At 34.0% G+C, this 18,902-nt stretch overlaps 1 protein-coding gene across 1 annotated transcript in view; it reads right to left on the bottom strand.

Annotated features, from left to right (window-relative positions):
• Window positions 1-4,459: 4,459 nt before the first annotated feature.
• Window positions 4,460-18,902, bottom strand: part of Gdap1 (ganglioside induced differentiation associated protein 1) — a 34,077-nt gene continuing 19,634 nt past the window's right edge. Inside the window, exon 5 of the mRNA XM_081747067.1 lies at window positions 4,460-16,933. Coding sequence (XP_081603193.1) covers window positions 16,632-16,933 — 302 coding nt within the window. The 3' untranslated portion in view covers window positions 4,460-16,631. The remainder of the gene's footprint in view (window positions 16,934-18,902) is intronic.

Raw genomic sequence — 18,902 nt, 5'->3', positions numbered from 1 at the left:
AACCATTCTACCAGAAGCACAGGAATAATGTAATCCCACAACAGATTTCACCAACAGCTTTTTGCGTCTATTTACGTTCAAATTGATGCATCGCATGAGCCTCTTCTCATTTACACCAATCGCACCAGTTTCAACATGGCCTCTTTCAAGATGGTGGATATTATTTTTATAACTTCTAACAGATCATATGTACCATCTCGGATCCATGTATGCTCATTTCGTGTCGTTACAATGACCAGTTAAAAAGTCCCACATTTGATCTTTCTCGAGCTCTAGTGTCTCAACGTCTTGGAGACTGCAGCTACACTTTTGGCTGTGCGTGTTTTCCGAGGTACTCTCTCTATATACAAAGTTTCATGAAATTCGGGCTCTGATAAATACCTAGGGTTCCTTGTAAGATAATAATCAACAGGTAGTGTAAGCGAGAGGGTGTGCGAACCGTACGCAATTCAACACCTAAACTATATATGAGAACTTCTACGGGAATTAACCCACACTTTCACGTATGTGATCATAATATAGTAACATAATATTCCAGGTAGATTCTAGTGCAACTCCTACCAAAATTTATAAACCCTGAATATAGGTTATTAAACAACCGAATTTAGGCTTTGTATCTTTCCTAGATAATGTTTGTGGAAGAAATAGAAAAAAAGTTACAATAACGTCGAATTTAGTAAACATTAGAAATACTATCCTCTAGCTATCGCCTTGACGCAGTAGTGTTGTGGAAGCGTAACCAGAGAAACATGTATCCTTAATTTTAGCATAGATAAAAAGTTAACAGTCGTCAACATTTAACTCGCCGCATTTACTCTCCTTTTTTTCTTTTGTCCTTAGCGTTAGGCCATTTTCATATGTGGCTTTCGTGGTAAGGAGGACGGCCATAAATATGTGACGAAGGTCCCATCTCCAGTAAAGTCTTAGAAATAATATGGTGTCCGCCTCGGTTCGGCATGCATAAAGCTTTGAGGGATATTCTGAATCGGAAATCGAAGAATTAACGAAATCCTTCGTGAAACGACCTACAACTATAAACATATATGTAAAATTGTTTACCTTAATGAGAAACATTTTAGGTCTTTGGAAACCGTGTCTTATACAGTAGCCACATGTCCGGCATGAGTGCACAATATAGTCTTTCTTCACATGATTCATTTTACAGATACATATGGTCTCTCTGAAATTCTTTGTGCCACCCAAAAATTGAGTTTTGTGGCTATGTATGTTCCTGTCTGCAGTCTTACAGGACTCGAAAGAAAGAGAAAAAAATCTCTTACATAGGTTTTCGTATTGCTAAGTCTGTGAGTAGTCGTTCTATTTATGTCATATTTCGAAATGAGGATTTACGACATTGTTACAGTCATGAATGCTATACAGAATAGTGTAAGCAATTTTCATGTATGATTTGAACATCCGTCGCGTTGCTGTGCAAGTTTCTGATTCAAGTACTGTAGATGGCCAATCCTTCATGTCAAGGGTCATCACTGGGATAAGAGAGTTGTATCTACAGGTACGATCCAAAGAAACACTACAATCTTTACAAAGACCGATGGAAGTGACATAGCCTCAGACTGATCCAAGAGCATAATCATCCGTTCTTCTAGCTGTTGCGCACTGAATTCTATTCCGAAGACCACACCGTGAACACCAGGGGAAAACATATGACGACAACGTGAACTGTGGCGCATGGACAATTGTCAGCTTCTCGTCCTCAACATCAGATGTCTGCATCTGCTCTGCTTATCAGATTTGTACCCTTGCAGTTTCTTTCTTTTCCCGAAGATAAAGCTGTAGCTAATAGAGATCACTTTGATAATTTGATGGATATCCAACAGGAATGGTAGATAGAATATCTTTGATGTACTTCGAGAACAAGACTTCCATCCGAAAGGGGAGCCGGAATTGATGTATCACTGCAAAACAACTATTTTAAAAAGGATGCTGTTCAAACTTAAATGAGGCAAGTATATTTAGGGATTCTTAACCTTTTTCACATAAAGTACCATAATATTCAATATAGTAATGTATTGGTAGTCAGTTATTCCGGTAAACCATATTCTTTTTGTCGCATGAGCAAAAATACACACCTATTGACTTATTAACTGTTTATATATATTGAAAGATCGATCAGTGAATAAAATAAACAAACTACAATGACATTACGTAGTCATATTTCTGATTATGGTTCTTCAGTCCGATTCGGGCACACTTGACAATAAGAGTCGTTGATAGCACCCAGCAGTGTCTCGCGTACAGGTTGAGAAACCATGTTCTAATCTGAGAATATTTTGGTACTTCCTCATGTGTTGGAAAAAGATATTGTCAAGAAACCGAATCAAAGCGAAGAGTATTTCATATGTGTGATAAGGTTTAAGTTTGTATGATATCCTATAAAAAAGGTAAAGAACCTTTTCCACCAACAACTGTATGAAACTAATGACATGCAACTCTTGCTGATGTTTGTCAGTCGCAATCTCGTATCGCATTTTTGACAAACTTTCCATTTCATGCTGAAGATAATTTTTCCACCAAATTACATCTACTTCAGCCTAAACCTTACTATACGTATCAAGTATTCTCCCTTTCCCGTAAAAAAAGAATTTTCCTACGTAGAATAATGTTTCATTGCGCTTTTTTTTTTTCCATAGCACTATCTATTACGGTACTACCTTTCTTACCACAGTCAGTGTTATTTCTGTCAAGCAGTGTGGCTAATTTTTGAACTCGATAAGCCCTTTAAAAGAAAGAGAAAAAAATAGTCATTTAACTTCCAAATAACACCATGCGGTGTCATTTTACACTGAAATCATTAGCAATCAACACTGCAGAAAAAGAAATCTCCATATTTAAATGTGTCATTCTGACCTGGTGAACTCTACTTGGAAAAATTCCAGAATAGCTGGACAGCTGGTTCAAATCTGGAATCTCCCTATTCCAAAGCTTGTTTATGCCTTCTCAGTCATATCTTGTGCTTATGCTTAACCCTTTCTTTGTTCGTGGATATTTTAAAGTGAGAAACTACCTCACTTGTTCATTTGCGGCTTGTACACAGCGGAATCACAAATACGATGAAGTACATATTACAGGATATTTCGGAAGGATTGTACAATCCGCGGCAAAAAACCTGCAACATGAGCATATAAGTTTATTGTGAAATGACGAAGTCTTTTGCTCCAAAATAAGTGTGCACGGGAGGAGCCCGAGGTTTATCCTGGCGTGATTCGTTCCACTTAGACGTTATGTTCATTCCCTGTGCTGTTAGGCGTAGTTTCACAATAAACTTACATCCTCATGTTGCAGGTTTTTTGCCGCGGATTGTACATACCTTGGTTGGTAAACACTGTCTTGCAAGGGAAAAAAGCCCAATTTGGAATAGATAAGGAAATGACTGAAACTCTCATAAAATTCTGTTACTGAAAAGCAGAAGTTTAATCTTCCGGGTTATGCCTTGTAGTTTAAACAAGACGACCATAACAAATACAAGTGAAAGTTGGTAAGAAATAAAGTGGGAAGACGAGAAGGTAATAAACAAAAAAAACTCCCGCATAATGTCCATCACAAGCTAGAGATCAAACCAACACCCTTTGTAGCGTTTCAGAGGTAAATGCTCTACAAGGTCCATTCAATAAATAACCGCAAAAGTATTTAAAAAAAAAAAAAAAAAAAAAAAAAAAAAAATACAAAACTTAGACAAAATTTGTTATTTTTTGGTGGTGTCGTAGAACTATTATCAGATTGGCCTGGCACGCCTGCCTCGCGAACGGGATGCTGGGCCTGCTGATTAGTAACACAAGATGGCGAATAACTAACTGATTCATACTAGCTTTGCCATAATCAATAACACACTAAATTACAAATTGTTGAGGAAAGCAACGTTTATTATAAAATAATAAATATGTAACAGTTTCGCCAACTAATTGATATTGGCTTCATCAGACTTAGTTGGCGAAACTGTCACATATTTATTATTTTATAATAAACGTTGCTTTCCTCAACAATTTGTAATTTAGTGTAAGTTACAAGATGGCGGTAGTCTTGCATCAACGTAGAACAGCGGAATGTGATTAGACCGCTGAAGGGTTAAAATCACTCGAAATTCACCATCGGATGGCAGTGCAATATGATTGAAAGTTAAAATTTGAGTCCAATACAAGTGTACGAGTGGGCAGATAAGTTCAAACAGGGTGTAACAAGTGTTGAAGATTCGTCACGCTCAGGACGTTCTCTGTCTGTGCCGTCACAGAGAACATTACGAGAGTTGATACGGGAAAAACAGGCGTATTACACTTGTGTTCGACTCAAAACAACTTTCACCATATTGCACGGCCATCCGAAAGTACACAATATAGCAAAGTCCCTTTCGGTATGGTCTTCTTTTCCAGAATAACTGACATTACTATACATCACAACTACCTTTTAGGATACCTGGAAATTACATATACACACACATTACATATATCCTGTTTACTATCTAATTTATTTAAAAAATAGTAATGCCACAACATACAAAAAATATACAGGAATGACAAAAATAGTTACATCTGGAGTTAAAGATTTTTTTTTTCTTTTCTAGTTTTAGAAAAATATTACTTACATTACTATGTAAAGAATTTTCTCCAGACTATAAGCATCCATGAAAGACCTTTCACGTAAAATCAATTCGTAACAATCTGATTCTACTCTTCTAGAAGAGCTTAAATTTATTCTTGTTAAAAGACAATATAAGAAAAAAAGAATAATATAATACTTTTATATATATATATATATAGTATATTTTGGAGTAGTTAATTCTTATTCTTAATCACAAGTTCATTTTATACATATTTCTCAAAAATTCTGAATTATTATATGTTTAATATTGCGAATTTGAGTAAATTTATTTATGTAGATTAACGGGAATTGGGAGTAATTTTTTTTTTTTTTTTAATCACAAGAAAGTAAATTATTTAATACTTCTTTTCTTTCTTTTTTCTAACTTGTAAGCGCGAAGAATACTGTGAATTAATATCTGTACAATATATGTACAACTTCTGGTGTCAGAATTACAAGCTGTCAAGTTATATTTTGAGGAAGTATTACATATTGGAACTTCGTATCTAAAACGATGGAATATACAAATACAGTAAACTATCGATTTTAACTGATCTCGAAGCAACGGACATACAGGTGAAAAGGGCAATACTTTGGGGAATGGTAATATGGCTGATTCTAAGCAAAAAAAAGTTCATGTGAACATGGGTGCTATTCTCAACGGCTCGAGAGCTACCGATTGTGAACCATTTTTAATCTTAAGTTGCTTATTGCTCACTCTGTATTTATTCTATAGAGGGGCAGACATAGCATATTTAAAAGTTAACAGAATGACCTATCCAACGATATTCATATGGCAATGGTGTCTGTAAGGGAAGTTATTGAGGCAAATTTCGGAATCAGTGTTGCCATCTAACTCCCAAATTTCCATCGGTAACTTTCCTTTCACTGACACATGTTGCATACCATTTAGAAGACCATTCCATTACTTTCCAAATGTACTATGTCTCACGTCTGTAAAATAACTAACAGGTGAGCAATAAGCAACATAGTCAAAAATGGTTCTCAACATGTAGCTCTCAAACCGTTAACAATAGGACCCATGTTTATCTGAACTTTTTTTGCTTGGAATCATCCATATCATTTCCCAAAGTATTGCCTTTTCCCCTAAAACACCCTGTATTTTCAGACCCGGAGGTGTTGGTTTATTATGAACATTTCAGACAATTTAGATCTTTGACTGTTAAAATGCATTGTGCTATATTTACATTATATAACATTTGAAACATTAAGTCTGTTAAATTGTAGGTTTATTGTGTTTAAACCAAATATCCCAATACGTATTTCTACGTCGATGATATTACGATTTAAATCCCAACTCATATACGACCACGACACATAATATTAATTGCAAGTAAATTCAATCAGCTAACGGTATTACGTTAGTTTCATCACTTACAATTGAAATGATCACTGTGAAAGAAAAAAATCTGATGCCGTTTAAACATAATAAGCCATACTTCCTATTAACGATGATAGATTCCATCTTCAACATCTCATTTATGAACATGTAATACTCCCCAATATATAACGTGTCGAAATTGTTAATATTATTTTAAGTTGTCGAATTAATTATGCACATAGGCATTGTTCACAATATGATCTTCAATTATTTGTACATTTAAGGCAATCATTAGCAAAATAATGAATTAATAGTTCTCGAAGAATATGTAATTAACTTTTATTTAAAGGAAAGAAATTTTCTTTGTACGTTAAAGAAAGAAAAAATCAAATCCCAAATGAATGCTTATCCGCTATATTTGCAAAATAATAATTTTATTATAAAGATCTGATGAAGATGATGGCATTATATACAGGCTCAGAAAAAATCTGAGACATGAAAGTACTGTCTAAGATATTAGAGAAACAAAATATCAAGTATATGATGATATCGCTTCGTTTCGGAGTTACTGCTATGAAAAATAAGAAGGAATTTCGGGGTAAAGTAATTCGCTTAGTACGAAAGATAAGTTGCACGCCATGGTTTACCAGAGAGTGAGTCATGGGTTTTTACGCTATATATCATGTAGCAAATATCACAATTGGAAATAAACAGTCTCGAGAAAAAAATGCTTAAAAAAGTGTTTCCATAAGTTCTGTCCAAAAAAATGTTTCCCAAATTTCAATTTAGAGCTTAATCTTTTCTCACTACAACATGGATTTAGAGTACATTGGAGTGAAAAATATATTTGGACTCGTAGGATCTGTAATTGCAGCGGCGATTAATTTGTAGTATCTAGAACTACTGAAGGAGCTCAGACTCATGGTGTGCTGAAAGTGTAACTATCAGATTTTGTTAGACAAAATTATCATTAGTATACAACCAATCATTTATCAAAAACTAATGTAACAATTTACATGAGAGTATTTAGTAACAGTATTTAATATCTGAAATGAACAAAGTTGTATTTGCTACGGTAACTGTTACTATTACCAACGTAATTATCTCAAACTTCTTTTTTCATTCATTTGTAAATTACAGTAGTAAGAAGTAATGCACATGAATTAATGTAAGGAGTTAAGTGAATATATCTTAACGCAGAGCTTAAGAATGCTTAAATGGTCGTTCATATTAGGTTCTTCAAACCAAAATTAAGACCTCGTATAAAGTATGCTCGAAAACAGAAGTAAATAGAACTTGACTTCTAATGCTAGAAGGAAAACTTCCTTTTTTTTAACATACATTTCTGTGTACGAAGTAGTATTGTATTTCTGGCCTGTAAACTGATAAGCAATCAATACAACCAAGATGACAAAATAAAATTTAAACAATAAAAAGTATGTTGAGTCGCGGGTAAAAAGGCAACGATACTTAAAGAAAACACTCGGAGTGAATCTACGATTTACGAGTTCTACACGCTGAGAAATCTCTTTGTTGATTGGGGAATATACTATACGAAAGGATAAAATGATACCGGAAGAAGCATAGTTGTGCAGAGAAATTGTAAAATTTAAATTGCCAATATATACGTAATTTTTTTTTTTTTTTTTTTATTTTTTTTTAGAGAAAATCTCGAAGAAACACCTTTACGTCTGCAATCATGATTCTTGGAGAGTTACACAAGAGACTCTCGAAAGGAAGCAGGGAATAAACCTGCAGTCAAAATGTGAACTTCTTGTGACTTTTGGAGAACTATTAGTTGTGGACAAAATGAGTATGATATTATTATATACGTAACGTGCAGTTCAACTTCTGTATTATTTACCCTCGAAAAGTTAAATTTTTCCAAATAAATAATAATCTCCAAAAGGAAGCTATTTCTAGTTCATACTAAGACTATTTTATTAATTTTTAGGTAGTACCTTCATCTCTCACTCTGTATATATCACATAAGTGCATAGTTAAATCGAAACTAATCTGTTTATCTATCGGTAATCCAGTTATCGAATTTTTTCAACAACAGAAATAACAGAGAATATATATATGGAATGCCAATATTCACTACAATATGTGATAACATTTCTTCTTTAGTTTTGAGCGACATCACAGAGTTGTCAAATGTACAAACAAAAACAAGTTATAAATAACAGAAATGAGATCTTACAAGTATACATAATTGTTTGAAGCTTCTCTTTATAAAGTCTTACATGTATGCTATTTAAATATATGCACCATACATTTCTCTGAAACCGTCCAGCACGCAAAAATAATATTTTATCAAGTGTCATAATGTATGTATAAAACAATAACAGAAGACTCGTCTGTACACATATTGAAATTAAGATTGAAAAAAAAAATGGAACATGGCTACAATAACATTATATAGAAAAACTAACCTTATAAAACAAATCAAAAGAAAGAAAGAAAAAAGAACTAGTCGCAAGTCATCATATCCAGAAAAGAGCAAATCCTGCTAACAAGATACTTTGCCAAACCATCATTTGTAAAACTAATTGCTAATATGTTAAGATTTTCATGTTTATTTTTTATTAACATATCTTGCGTTAATTGATGTTTTTATTCTCTAATATTTCACTTCCTATATACTAGAAGCATCTTCAGAGAAATTAGCTCATGAAGACAGATCGAGCTGTAACTGCCTTGTATATCTTCTTCCGTATATTTAATAGGTGTCGCTTTTCAATGTTCACTGTAGAATTCTTAAAACACTTTTTACATATAATTATCAACATTTATTTCCAGTTCTCTACATACGGAAAATGTATTAATAGTCACTTACGAAAAGTACTGATTCTTCTTCATTAACCTACCATGTATCATAGTTGCCAGTCCCTACTGTAATTTTGTAATGACAATATGAAAAAAAAAATCTATATATTTTATAATTGTGTGTAAAAAGTGTTTAAGAATTTTGCAGTGAACATTGAAAAGCGGCATCCATTAAAAATTTTTAAAAAATCCCTTTCAGTTCTTTTGTTTTCATAATAGCAAGAAAAACCTATAACGACTGGCTACTATAATATATAGTGGTGTTTATGAAGAAGAATAACTATTTATCTTAAATGACTGTTAATACATTTTTCGAACAAAGGATTGGAAATGCATTTGTATAATTTGTGTAAGAAGTTTTTATAAATTCTGCATTAAACAATGGAAAGTGTACTCATTAAACACATGAAAGAAGATACACTACGGTACTGTTTAACTGAATTCCAATTAACCAAATTTCCGGCTTAACTGAATTACTAAAAACTTTACTCGTGGGCGATTTTTATTTAAAAACAACAATGAATACAGAATGTTTTGGTCTAACAGTTATTCCCCAAAGAGTACGTTCATTGTTACAATGTACTGGATGTACTTATCAACTCCCCCAATCTCCGTCTACGCTGAAAATATATTAAAATGTATCAAATATACAGTTGTGTATATCACACAACCAAACCTTTATTCCGGTTTAATCGAAGTACTATCGGTACCATCGAATTCGGTTAAACGGAACTCTCTAGTGTATACAAAACAAACATGTAATTACAACTTGATCTATCTTCAAGAGCTAATTCATCTAAAGATGCTTCCAGTTTAGTGAATACAAACATCTATTAATGCAAGGTATATAAAAAACAGTTATTTCCTATATAGTTGCCATAAAATACTCAACTCAACTCAATGAATAACTCAAATATAAAAAAATCTTACATTATATCCGGGGAATTAAAAATACTATCAAACGGTTTCGATGTTCACTGAAATCTTTACCAATGACTTCTATTCGCTGCTAAACTGGTAACATGAGCTTCCTACCTTGCTGTGGAACTCTTCTGTGACTGATAAAGACATCAGTGAACATCGAAACCCTTTGATAGATTTTTTGTGAATTTCCCAGATACAAGGTAAGACCTCTTATATTTGAGTTCATCATTCCTAAAGTTCATTTTGGTTGTACATTACAATTCTAACTTTCGAAGAATCATCAAATTAACTCACACAAATAAAGCTATACTTAGAGGAATCCTGGGATACTATATTTATTTCTGTTGCAAATTAATTTCCGCTTACGAGAGTTCATCTATCCGCAAAGTACCTTTTTCCCCCAAGATTTTAAAAATACAAAATTCAAATAGATTTTCCTGTATAATTTTCGAGTACTTGTAAAACACCATTTGCCGAGACAATTATTTCTTTCGAATTCTCCCCCAATTAGCAGAACTTTCAAACGTTTTTTTTTTTTTTTTTTTTTTTTTGACGGAAACTTTTTCACGAATATTAAATTCACTACGTTATTAAATTTTTAACATTCGTAATAATACGAATTCACTGACGTTGTGCTCTGTATCAATGTTCCGTCACATATAATTTTCAATGGCTTTATTTAATATTTCACTTTCCACTGAAGAAGAGATGGGTCAGAAAATTTTAGGTATTATGGATGGTATATTTATATGAAATGCAAAGATAACCCACCTGGTAAAACTGAAGTTCTTCCTAGCAATCTCGCACTGCAAACTTCTTATTTTTATTCCGCCATATTTGTAGTATTTTATAATTTACTTTTTTTTCTTCTTTTTTTTAAATAATCAAAACTGTCTGAATTACGAAACTGTGTAATTGGAAGTAACCAACTCTTGCGTTCAAATGGCCGTTGTTTCATGTTACCGTTTAATAAAGCTGTTTATCTTACAATAGTGAAAAGAGGAAACAACCAAATATTTACATACAAGATCTTCTGTAGATGCGAATTCAGCAACACACACAGTATATTAAAAAAACTGGACCGGGACTCCCGAGTTCGAGTCTCGGTCCGGTCATTCACTGTTTCACTCTTTGTATGGTAAAGCTGATTATTATTTTATATTTTTTTAAATTTCAGTCGTCATTACCTTTGGAAACACGCTACTCAAAACTAACGATATTGTTTTGCTAAATAGTATTTTATAAGTAATAGAAAATCACGACAGAAAAAGAATGATGATTATTTGAATTTTACAGTATTTTGTGGAGAAAAAGAAAAAAATCAACACAGTTAACTGATTGGAACTGAACGTTCGTTTTCAGCACGGTTAACTATAGGAAAGGGGATCTGCTATTTAAATGAGATACTTTCTTAGCTAACTTCACATATAAATTGTAGCATCACAATATTTTCAATTGTCGATGGAGTATTTAGACGGAATATAAGTAATTTAGGGACTAATTCCCCCTCCCCCTGTTAAAATTCTTACATCTAAATCATCCAATCGCGAAATTTACTTGGAAGGGATTTATTTGTTCTGCAGGAATGATTCTTTCAGGACTCTTTCATGAATTCATTCCTGATGACAAGTACATAATCACTATTGTGACATCACTTATTGATCGCTGTGAGGATTTTGTAAACGTCGTGGAAAGAGGGTATTAAGAGTTCTACTATAATATAATAACATTGTTTAATGTATAATGATATTTAATTTTAAAAAAAATATATATTTGAATGGAGTGTAAGGTATTTGAGCTCCAAGTCCCCTACTTCTTACTACAGCTCTTCCTATTGTGCAGCTTATTTACGGCATACATAAAAACCGAATATATATTAAAAGACCCAATAACTACAAATTTAGTAAGTTGTAGTTAACTAATGGGAGTTTTTCTTAGAGGTCCTAAGCAAACTCGAATGATCAAACATGATGAATACAGTATTTTATAGTATTTGCCGGGTTAACAGGGAAAGAAAGCGTGCTCTTTCTGTCCAGTTGAAACCTTCTAAATTTTTTTTTAAGTATTACAAATCTTTTCTAACCGAATCCTATTATTTGATCTGATAGAAACATTAATAATAATACAATGATATATTCGTTCTTCCTATTGTCACGTTATCACAGAAACTATTTACAAAACTCGTTTTATTTGATTTTCTTTTTACTTTTTGAGAATAATAGGGCAAAACAGAAACGTATCTTTTGACACATTGTTTTCAAATACGGAATAATTAATCATCATTTTTAAAATTAAATAAAAATTTATCGTGATTTCCTGGTGGCTATATTCCTGTTGCTTATATCGGCCTGCAACTTTTACTTTGTATAACAGCGTTTAGGGAGCAAAATGATAAATGGTTACAAAGTTATCCTTGGAAGTCTTCAATAAAATAAGTACTCATCGTCGAATAGTATGCCAATAACAAGATCGGTACGTGATACGGGCAATATAGATAACAGTTTGTTGAAACACTTGCAAGTAGGCGAAAAAGATGAAAAGATAATGTATGATTGATAATGGAGTTTATTGAAAGCAAATGCGTAACAGCAGTTCTGATTGGATTAGCAACACGACAAGGTCCACTGGCTGGGTTTTAAATCTGGAGCTGGAGCTGGAGCATCTTGCACTTCCGGATTTCTTATGCCATAGAGATATTTACAAGAGTTTTGCTGGCCAGGCATCTTAAGTGACGTTTTCCTCATTCACACCAGGCAAATGCCGGAATGGTATCTCACACAATGGCCCCAGACCGCTTGCTTCCTTTCCTATTTCCTTCTTCTTCTCCAGCTTCCGGGTAATGTGATCGTCATCCCTTGTATATGACACGCTAACATGGCCATAGATGCCGAAAGCCCAAAAATCTAATTCTAAGGTAGTATGCAGGTCACTGTGAGAAGTATGTATCACCGTTATAAGACGCAACAACAGCTATAATGTGCTACTTAACAATGCGTTTTCTTTGCAAATAATCTCTCGGTTGATGGACATAATGAAGATTAGTAAAGAAGACGGTATCAACGGACTCTTACAAAAAACGGGTTTAGTGTATTCTTATGTTAATATATTAAGAGCGCTTATATAAAAGATATATAAGTGGTTATGCATAGTTCATATAAGGACGCTTTTTTTAAACTACGTATCACTGTTAGTTGCAACAGGTTAGTTACAAGATCTGCATAGGGAAATAATTTAAGCCTTCTGGCCTGACGAAAAGTGAAGTCTATACCAATTGAAATATAGGCTTAAAAAAAAGGAACATTATAAGTGAATCATTATATTATTGTTATTGCAAATGTGTGCCACACGTCCAATAAGTAATAACAAATAATCTGTTCTAGAAAATAAAGGGATGAACTAGCATTGGCAAAGAACGACATACTTTTTGGCGTCATACAAATCAGTTTTTCTCGGTAACTGCGCATGAGAATTTACTTACAGGCGTTCTATGTTGTTCAACTCGATATGATTTATAGATTTCTATACGTCTCTTTTTCGGACAATATTATACTGCAGCAAACACTAAAGTTTAAGGGTTTTTCATAATATTGGGCTATATCTCACTAATCATTTCGTATACTGTCGAGTGTTGCTAGTGTCATAACCAAAAGTTGGATGAGGTTACATTTTAGTATCACTTTCATCTCAGTACATCAGAAATTTCTAGCACAGAGGATTTACACCCATGCGTATCATTTGGTTAAGCTCAATGAGGTCTATTGATTTGTATATGTCCTGTCTTTGGACTTTTTTTTTTTTTTGTTTGTTTGTTTTTGTTTTTGTTAAGCGCTAATAATATTGTTGAGTTTACTACTAACTGAAATACCTATTCTTCACATGCGAACACTAAGTTAATGGAACTAAAAAAAATTATTTCACAGGGTTCCTACTGATCTGGAGAAATTTATTTCCCTGACCTTTGGCAAGAAATACCCTGACTTTCATGACAGGAGTTTGATGACGTTAATACAAAAGTAAGGAATAAATAACGGTGATTATTTATATATGAGAATAATTATTCCATAGAGACAAATAATAATCAATTGCTCATACGAATATCCATTTACTACCCATAAAAATCTGAGCAACGTTCCATGCTGTGATCATTAATGGTTGGCTAAGCTGGAATTGGTGTACAATTAATGTTAGAAAATAATATATTTTATAAAATTTCCCTTATTTTACCTGATTTCCACTCTTTTCCCCAGAACTTTCCTGACCTGCATCATTTTCCATGACCAGTACGAACTCTGTTTCAAATTCTTTACCAAAAATTTCCCCCCTTCCTTTCGAATCCGCATTTCGATCAAAGGATAATGGTGAAAGCTCACGTCAATTCAGGTACGAACTATGTTAACAAATTTACTCTAAACGGTCGAACCGTTCCCATTTTACGACAACAAAATTGAAAAATTATAAGAATAGCCTCTTCCCCCTTACACAGCAAATAATGGGGTGTTAAAAAAACACAAAATGACTACCACTTTAACGTGTTAGTTGTGTGTTCTTTCAACACAACGGATAATCGCCTTCCAAGCACACCAGAAATAACTAGTAACTGCCAGCGAGCATTTGCATTGGATTTTCTGTTTGCTATTAATAAAGCCTTACGCAGTATATTTGACATTTATGCCAAATAACGAGTAACGTACTACGTTTTTTGTAATTGGTCACGAAAATAGTTTTGTAACCTTTTGTATTGTCTGACAACAGTTACATGAGTAGCAGTTCTACCATCTGTTGTTGTTCTCCGTTGTTCTTATGTGCTAGGGGATACGAACAACACACAGCAGCACTGCTACTCATGTAACTGTTGTCAGACAATTCATAGCAGAAAACATAGCAAACAATAAAAACAAATGCAAACTCGCATTGCCAGTTACTAGTAATTTCTGATATGCTCGGAAGGTGATGTTCTTGGTGTTCTGGAAACAACACACATGTAACACGCTAAAGTGGTAGTCATTTTGTGTTGTTTTAACATCTCATTTTTTGCTGTGTAGGAGCGAAATTTTCGAAAACGTTGCAACACGTGTCCAATTATTTTTAATGAGAATTATACATACCGAGTTTCATCTAACTTAAGGGGCTCCTGAGATACCCTATTTTGTGGTGTATATTTTCAATCCGCTGTCTTCCACTAGGAGACGCATCTTCATCAAACTGACATGGCAAAAACCCAATTCGTGGTAAATACTAAGTTCCAAAATTCATTTCAAATAATTCAACGGTGTGGATTTCTATAGCGGACACACATACAAACAAACGTACATTCACCTTTATATACAAGACTGTGATCAAATTGATGGCTTATTAACAAAATATTAACTACAAATTTTACAGAGGTAATTTCCTTATTTCGCGAGTGTACCACAAAATGTACACAATGTTCCTTTATGCTCAGTTTTATTTGACACTATTTGGGAAATTGTGGTTTGTACACTTAACTTGACCATTCCATTGAATAGTACACATGGCTCAGTGTTAGTTCCCACCAGAAGGACAGTCTTAACTTAGACGGCACGAAATCCGCAACAAAAATTCAGAAATCACACAGAACAAGTTTTGGTTCAAACGCAAAGAATTCCCCTTTCAATTTGTACAAGTTTTGATATGCTGGACGATCGAACTCAGTCTTTACTAGTACGTAATAAAGAATAACGTTTTATTGACATCAAGAATTAGATCAATATCAATCTGTTTGTATGCACGCATCCTATGGGTGGTTGAGTATATGATGTTCTACGAATTGGAGCTATTATTTTATTGGGAGGAAAATAATGGATGGATTTCTTTTAAGTTCTCTTAGATACAGCTCACTCGATACACATATCATTATTCCTTGCTTTCTCATACTTTTTTCTTATTCTACAATGAACATAATGAACGGAAAGGTACCAAAAACGATATTATGTTGTCTGTGACTGTGTTTCGTTATACGCAAGTATATCCTTTAAGTACAATCCAGAATCTCACCAAATCGAAAATCTTGGTGATAATAACTTATATTACAGTTTCGGCAACACACAATTTACCTTCATCATATATTATCTGATGAAAACAATGATACGTTGCCGATACTATAATACAAGATTATTATTTTGGTTAGACTTTGGACTTTTAGTTGAAGTTACAAATTAGATCGAAAGCTAGAATGAGCGGAAAACACGTATACCCCTCCAGTAAATGTACTGGAATCCTTTTTGTTCTCTCAGTTAAGATACGTATACATAAAAAAGTATTGTATTTCAGGAAACTAAGAACCTCTGAAACTAGCTAGAACGGCGCCTCGTATTCAATATTACTTGGTACATCATACTTTATGAATCGAATATTATGTAACACAAGTCTTGTTCATACTGAACTTTTAGCTATGTACATAAAAGCGTTGTACTGCGTACAAAAAATTACCGAAACCAAAACCGTATTGGCATTACCATAACATTTACTTACGATAAGGCGGTACGGCTGCATATATGTCTTTGTTACAAATGTAAGTCTCCAATATTTCTATAGGCATTCATATATATATATGTTTTTCGCATCAAACAAGTTATTCATGCAGTCTCACAACGCACCTTTATTACTCTACTAGAGCCTCTCTTGCTACGAAAGAACTCCCTGCATCATCTACTAATCACGGCTACGTAACCCACCATTATGTCTCATTTGCTATCACCAAACACACATTTTTCGTCTTTAAGAGTACAGAAGAAAGCCCATGCTCCATGTTATTAATTTTCATTTTACATGTAACTGTAGTGTCATACTACCCACATACAGCTATCACCAAACGACAGACAAGTCACCTGCAAAATATCAATTGCTTAAAGAGATAACAAATACCCTTGTAATTAAACGGGAACTCCACTATTTTAACAACTGATCACCTGATCACATGTTTTCACTTGCGCTTCTTAAGATAAATAATTCCACCTATAAGTACAGCTATGGCCGCCACAACACCTATCAAGAAAGGAGCTTGCATTTTGACAAGCATTTTTAAATGGAACAGTCGAGATGGAATAGTTTTCTTGTATGAGTCTCGGAGCTGAACACGATTATAATACGATTCCAAATATGGCCGCTTTCCATCCTCCCAAAATCTTTTCTCCAGTCCCAGACAATACAACCGATCCAATAGAATACTCAGAGAAATGTCTGCCACAGTGAAACGATCACTACACAGCCACCACGAGGATTGCTCTGGAAATAAAAAAACAAGGTAGTAAAGTAGTACTGCTAAATATGAGATACCACAACTGAATGTTTGAGGCAAGAGACTCAGGTTCGATTCTAAACTAAATCAACATAAAGTAGAAGCCTTGTCCGTTGAACAGAAGTTTCCGAAATATCCAGAAACTAAAATCAAAACTACTAGACTATCAGGTACATGGAAATGAAATGAAATACATCTTGCAGTTTAATGTCCCACGTTATGTCCTTAAGGCTAATGATTAAGGCAAGTGAATGATGATGGAAGAATTAGTGGGAGGAAACGGAAGTATCCCGAGAAAACCCACGGCCATGATGTTGTCCACCACAAACTTACTTGGCCGGGATCGAACCAGGGACCCAACACATCAGAGGTAAGCGCTCTACTACTGAATCACCGTACTTCCCTCAGGTACATGGAGGCAAGTACAATTTATATATTATAATTATCACTCACTCAATTACAAAGAATTTGCAGCCCCTACTATTTTATTATATCAATCTATATTTGCATTTCAGAAGGTTTTTATAATTTTTTTCTCATAAAGATATTATGTACATACATAGAAGAAAACAATATAAAGACAACAAAGGAAAATGACGGAAAAGAGTTAATTTTTGAGAAGTCGAGGGTAATAGATCTTTGGTATAATGCAAATTTCAGTTTAAGAATCTACTTTCTTGGTCCAATACGCTTCACTCATGAAATCACTTAAAAAACTTATTCCTAAGAAAAGAGGATTTTGATCTACTTTTGCGGTCAGATCCAAATGTTTAGTTCTCTTTACAAAAGTTGCATATCAGTCAAACAAAATTGTGATATTTTTACTTACAATTCTACAAAACATATATTTATCAATTACTCACAATTTTATTACAGAAAGAAGACACAACATATGGCTTGAAACTCATCCAGTTAGAATCAACTCCGGGATCTCTCATTAAACATGTACACTATTTACAGTTTGCCTATGCCCGCTTTGAATGGATAGAAACTTCTTTCATGTTATCGGCCACATGAGTTTGTTCTGTAGTTTAAGTGGTAGGGTAACACCTTATAACTAACTCAAATTTCAGTCATTTTTTGTGCATGTTATTGGTCCATCACCGATAAAATTTAGCGACACTTGTAACTGAATTTGAAACTCTTAATGCTCTGTTAAGTAATTTGGAAAAGGCCATACTAAGAATAAGATTAAATGATATATAAAACTTTCAGCGACATTAGCATAAAGCTTCTATGGAGTTTTACCAGTTCTTTAGTTTAATTGATGGTGCATATTGTCCTTTTTCAGACCCGAGGTTATACAAGACGTGATCTACTGCTTTACGTAAGTTTCCAACCACTGCTGTGGTTTATATCCGAATCCGAAGCAACTACCCCATCTAAAATCAAACCCGATTCCAAGCGCATAGAAAGCATTGTGTTAGCCACAAGGCCACGAATAAATCGTTCTTGATAGTTGCTTGCTGACATTTCTTGATTTGACATTCACATATCCCAACAATTGTTTATTAGACTTCGAAACTCTTCTGCATAAGCACCGGAAGTGTTATAGAACAACTAGGTTCGTCCGTCTGTCGACCGGTATCTGACCGTAAGGGTAAGATATATCGAAAAGAATCGAAAGTTTTTTTTTTTCCTGTTAGCGTTCCCAGAATAAGTTCTAATGTTCTTAGTTAACCCTCTATTACAACTGGAAGTGGTACAATCCGCTGCAGAAAACCTGCAACATGAGGATGTAAGTTTATTGTGAAACTACGTCTAAGTGGAACGAATCACATCAGGATAAACCTCGGCATCCTCCCGTGCACACTTATTTTGGAACAAAAGACTTCGTCATTTCACAATAAACTTATATGCTCATGTTGCAGGTTTTTTTGCCGCGGATTGTACAAATCAACAATTTCCGGTTCCAACGTTAATCGTCATCATCATACGCAGGCATACTGGTAGGCT

The sequence above is a fragment of the Thermobia domestica genome, chromosome 18, assembly GCF_964235325.1.
Source record: "Thermobia domestica chromosome 18, izTheDome1.hap1.1, whole genome shotgun sequence".
Lineage (NCBI taxonomy): Eukaryota > Metazoa > Arthropoda > Insecta > Zygentoma > Lepismatidae > Thermobia > Thermobia domestica.
This window is presented reverse-complemented; position numbering and strand designations above follow the sequence as displayed.